Here is a 5,024-nt window from a genome sequence, read left to right as displayed (position 1 = left end):
AATTTTTTTTTTTTTTAAACTTAGCAAATAATTTAATCACAATATTTACACTAACAAAAAAAAACAATATTTCCAAATATGTTGTAATAATATTAATCACAATATTTAGTACTAAGTATTCCCAATAATTAATCATAATAATAATTTTTTTTTAAACTAACAAATAATCACAATATACTAACAAATAAACTACTCACAATATACTAACAAATAAATTAATCACAATATATACACTAACAAACAAAAAAACAAAAAATTTCAAACTAAAAAACAAATTTCCTAATATGTTCTAATTGTTTCTTAAAAAAAATAACCTAGCAAATAACCACAATATTATTAACTAACAAAAAATATTATCAATATTGTAAAAACATTACCTGTGAGAGTTGATGAAAGTTGAGTGTGAGTGTTGTGTGAGTGATGAGAGGCAAGTTGTGTGAGTGATGAGAGGAAAGTTGAGAGAGTAGAAGAGAGTGCGTGAGCCAGGTAAGGGGGGAAAAATATCCAAATTTGAGACCCACATGACACGTGGACATGCTGGGGACCATTCATAAAAATCGAGTTTGGTAGAGTCGATTTCCAGCAAAGAAAAATCGAGTCTAATTCACTCGATTTGTCTAGGTGGCGAACAGACAAAAAATCGAGTCTATTAGACTCGATTTTTATTAAAGAGATCCACATGACCAGGCACGTCAAAGCCTATGGTGGTGGGACCATACACGAGAAACTCGAGTCCTTTGGACTCGATTTTGAAAAATGAGTCCAAAAAACTCGATTTACAGGTGGACATACAGGTGAACGCTTTGTCCACCTCAGCTGTTGGCGCAATAGAGAAATCGAGTCCAAATGACTCGATTTGTTAGAAACCCAAATTGTTTCAAACGTTGGTTAACTAATAATATTGTTGGGATTTTATAGTTATTTTTTAAAAAACGCCCAAACTACACCTCTGTAGCAATGCCAGAATAGTTGGATCCAAAGTTCTTCTCCTTCAATATCTTAGCAAAATTAGGATCCAATTCCTTTATCTGGCAATAAATTAGTCGTATCATTTAGTTAGAAAATAAATCATTCAAAAGAAGATAAAAAATACAAGGGATTCAAGGAATACTGCAACCAGAAATGTATTAACAGAAATCTTTCACAACAATTAATTTGACAAGATTTGAACACAAATTCTCTCTGAAACTCACTCAATTGCTCAATTACATTACATTACATCTTCTCCACAACAACAAACATGTGTAGGAGAAATATTTTCAACACAGGGTATGTTTGGATAGAATTTATTGCTGAAAATTAAAAACATTATAACATAATAATTTTTAAAAGTGTGAATAGTACTGTGAGACCCATTTTTGTGATTAGTATCCAAATCCACTACCGGCAGTACCCAAGTGGCTCAACAAACTTAACCAAGGCTCTGGTAGACGAACCAAATTCTCCTAAAGCAGCCGAAGCCATTTCTCTCATCTTCCAAATCCTTTCCCTGAGTTCTCTCCCTTCTTCCGACTCCATCAACTCTCTAACCCTTCTCTCAACCTCATCCCCACTCACAAACCCATCATCCTCTCTCTGCTCAACGCCAATAGCCATCTTCATATCCTTCACCAAAACATTTCTATTCAGATGCTGCTCAGCATAGAGTGGCCACGCCACCATCGGCACTCCGGCAACCACTGCCTCCAACACCGAATTCCACCCACAATGTGTCACAAACCCGCCAACGGATTCCTTTCTTAGCACCTCCACTTGGGGTGCCCATGACTTCACCACCATGCCCCTATCTTTTGTTCTTTCTAAGAACCCCTCTGGCAACACACTATCCAAATTAAACTCCGATGTATACTGCTCAGTTTGCTTAGTTTTCTCATCTTGTGGTGGCTTTTTCACCACCCACAAGAACCTTTGTCCACTCCTTTCCAAGCCATTAGCTATGTCTCTCACTTGTGCTACTGAGAAAGATCCCCGGCTACCAAAACACAAGAATACAACACTTCTACTTGGTTGCTTGTCTAGCCATGACAAACACTCATTCTCATCACCGCCTTCATTTCCATCGTCACCTGCTCGTTCTTCGGCTTCAGCAATTAAAGGTCCTATATAGTAAACAGGCGGAGTTGGCTCATCAGGAACACATACACCATCAGCAATGGTCTTTATAGCTTTTGGCTCCAGGTCCTCAAACGTGTTAGCTATAATCCCATTTGATTTCGGAAGATGTGAACAAAAATAGACCATGTCCCAATAAGCTGGGTCGTCTCGGTCGAGGGTTGGTTCAGGCATGTGTGTGGCTTTCATTGGTGACATTCCAGGCAAGTCAAGCTCGGTGTTGTTGAGGTCCTTAAAGCTCTTTGTTATTTGTTCATGGATTTTGGGAAAGTATAAGAAGGCAGCGAGAGCATAAGCACCAGAAGTAAAGAAATAATAAACAGGAAGGTTGAGTTGTTTGGCTACAGAAAGAGTTGAGGTGCAGAAAATGTCGATAATAAGAGCACGAATGGTGGAAGTGTGAGAGATTTGTTGGAGTGCATTTGGGACATGGGTTGAACTAACACGGATGAAGTCAAAGGCCATGGCTGCACGGCTTCGAGTTGGGGTGGTATCAACGGAGACAGAGGGTAAGCTGTAAAAGGAGATGTTGGAGTTGGATTGAGAGATACGGTGGATGTAAGAGGTGACACTTGGGGTGTTCCAGAAAGAGCCGGTGGTGAGGAGGATGGTGATGGTGAAGTTGTTGGAATAGTGGTGGAGGATGAGCTTGCCTAGCTCAACCATTGAAATCACGTGGCCCATGCCTGGAGCTGGGAATAGGACTACTGTGTCTTGCATTTTGCCTTCTTCTTTTTTTTCGTGTGTGTTTACTTTGTAGCAGTAGTGCAGGTACAACGCTGAACTCTCTCGGGCAATGCTTAAATACCATGAGAGTATTGCTACTTCCTCTCAAAAGAGGAATAGGTCTTGTGGTGGGAAATATGTGTGGAGCCCATCTCTCGAATCAAATGAGGTGAGAGAGCATTGTTTCTAGGGCGTTTAATAATTTTCCGAACTCTTTTTTAGAGAGGAAGCATTAGAAGTCGTACATGATATTATACTTGGAAATTATTGTGTAGTGGGCCTCTGGGTCCACTTCTTTGTGAGAGCTACTACTCAACAATTACCCTATATATATACTTTTGAAGATGGTAGTTGGATGTAAGAAAAGGACAAAAATAGGTTGTCAGTCATACTTATTAATCGAGGACAAAAGAGGTTGTCGGCCACACATATCAATCGTGATTAGAATCTTTTGTTGAAATCTCCTAGGAGCTTTGATTTTCCTTATGGACAATTCAACTAACTTCATATATATTTTTCTATTATTTAATACCACTTGTTATAATGAATTATAAATAATGATAAAATAGTTTTATATAAAAGAGACCGACAATTAATTATAAGATGGTGTAAGTGCACAATTGCACTTAGACTTAAAGAAAATTATGAGTTCAGGATCAATGAGCCTTAAACAATAAAATTTGTAGAGTGTGGGCTTGAAATCTAGACTAAAGGTACTGAGAACTTGATAACAGGTTTTGGCGTGCAAACACTTGTAAAAAACAAATGATAATTGCAAAAAGTCCTTCTCAAACGTAAGCCGATGACTAACTCCGTATTATTTCTCTTTCTTTCTTAAAGATTACAATTCTTAATTTCTTTCTTTTTCTCCGCCCCCTCTTCTATGGCCTTCACACCCCTTAAATACTTTATTTTCTGATACTTTATCCATGTGTTGCTCAAACCCTCTCTAGATATTTCTTTTCTTAGTGCCTTTGAATAGTGACCAGAAGTTTTAGTTCTACTGTTCAGGGGTCACTTCCCCATTAATGCGGCCAGGGAGGTAGGTGTAGAGTCTTTAATGTGGAGGTGGCAGCTCTTGGTATTTTTCTAACACCGGTGTATCTAGAAGGTTCAGGGTTTCCCCCTTTTAATCAATAGTCTTTCCAGAATTCTTCCTTGACCTTCGTAGTAAATCTCCGAGTTCTCTTGGATCTGTCCGAGGAGAAACTCACTCTCGGCTGTATCCTCGGACCCTCGGCGTATGGGCCGATTCGCAGTACTAACAAATCCTTAGCTCAAGAGCAGTTCGGCTCTCCCCGCTAGAGCCCAAAGGCCCAAATGCCCAAATGCCTGCTTGGGTCCTTTACTCCCCACAATAACCCCTCAAAACTCTATTTTTCAGCATTTGAGGAGAAAAATAGGGTTTTAATCCAACGAGAACCTACCCCACACGTTTTGTAAATAACTGTGCGTGTGGAGATAGTTTCGTGTTCCAGAGGATGCCACTTGGCGGTTTTATTTTCAAAAACGCGCGCATTTATTACCGTAAGTTACACCCTGTCTCCCACGTTCAACGGTGAGATGAGCATCCAACGGCCCTTGTTACCCCCTGAAAATTTGGGCGAGACGAATACAATTTCGAGGCCGCTTTCCCGCACGTCGTGACGATTTGGGAACTTGTGCCTTCATTTATTTCTTCAGAAGCTAATCCCATCAAAACATCAGTAATCACCTTTTCTCTGCAGAAATCCGTGGAAATTTGCACAACTTCAAATCTGTAAGTGCTTGTTCTTTTTCCTTAACCCATTCTCCTCGGATCCTGTCCTCGGCTCCCCTTTTAACCGTTCTCCCTCTTAGAACTTAGTCTTTCGTTCCTTTCTAATAGGAAAATTTAAGTGTCTAGTTGATACCGCCGCTGGGATGAAAGGTTTTAGAGCTAAGTATCACATTCTCAATGACGTAGGTTTAAAATACTGCCCGGCGGAAGCCGTGGCCGGTTCTACGAAAACCAGAGAGGTCATCATCTCGATGGTCGCCTTCGTAGAAGGTGGGATGACCCTCCCAATGAAAAGCGTAACCAGGGAGTACCTCCGCAACCACCGGTTGTGCCCCGATCAATGCGCTCCCAATGTTTTTAGAGTCTTAGGAAGCGTCGACACTCTAAACAAGCAGATGGGTCTGAACCTCACCTAGCATGATGTCGC

General features: G+C 40.2%; 1 protein-coding gene across 1 annotated transcript; it reads right to left on the bottom strand.

Moving 5' to 3' along the window:
- Positions 1–1,108: 1,108 nt before the first annotated feature.
- LOC142643954 (UDP-glycosyltransferase 88F3-like) lies at positions 1,109–2,950 on the bottom strand. The gene has a single exon (XM_075818657.1). The coding sequence runs from the start codon at positions 2,830–2,832 to the stop codon at positions 1,381–1,383; it is 1,452 nt and encodes a 483-aa protein (XP_075674772.1). The 5' UTR covers positions 2,833–2,950; the 3' UTR covers positions 1,109–1,380.
- Between the last annotated feature and the right edge of the window lie 2,074 nt (positions 2,951–5,024).

Source organism: Castanea sativa, chromosome 1 (genome assembly GCF_040712315.1).
Source record: "Castanea sativa cultivar Marrone di Chiusa Pesio chromosome 1, ASM4071231v1".
Classification (NCBI taxonomy): Eukaryota; Viridiplantae; Streptophyta; class Magnoliopsida; order Fagales; family Fagaceae; genus Castanea; species Castanea sativa.
The sequence above is the reverse complement of the archived record's forward strand: the minus strand, read 5'-3'. Positions and strand labels throughout refer to the sequence as shown.

Excerpts from the sequence above, each read along its gene's own strand:
- LOC142643954 (XM_075818657.1), bottom strand. The coding sequence starts at position 2,832 with ATGCAAGACACAGTAGTCCTATTCCCAGCTCCAGGCATGGGCCACGTG.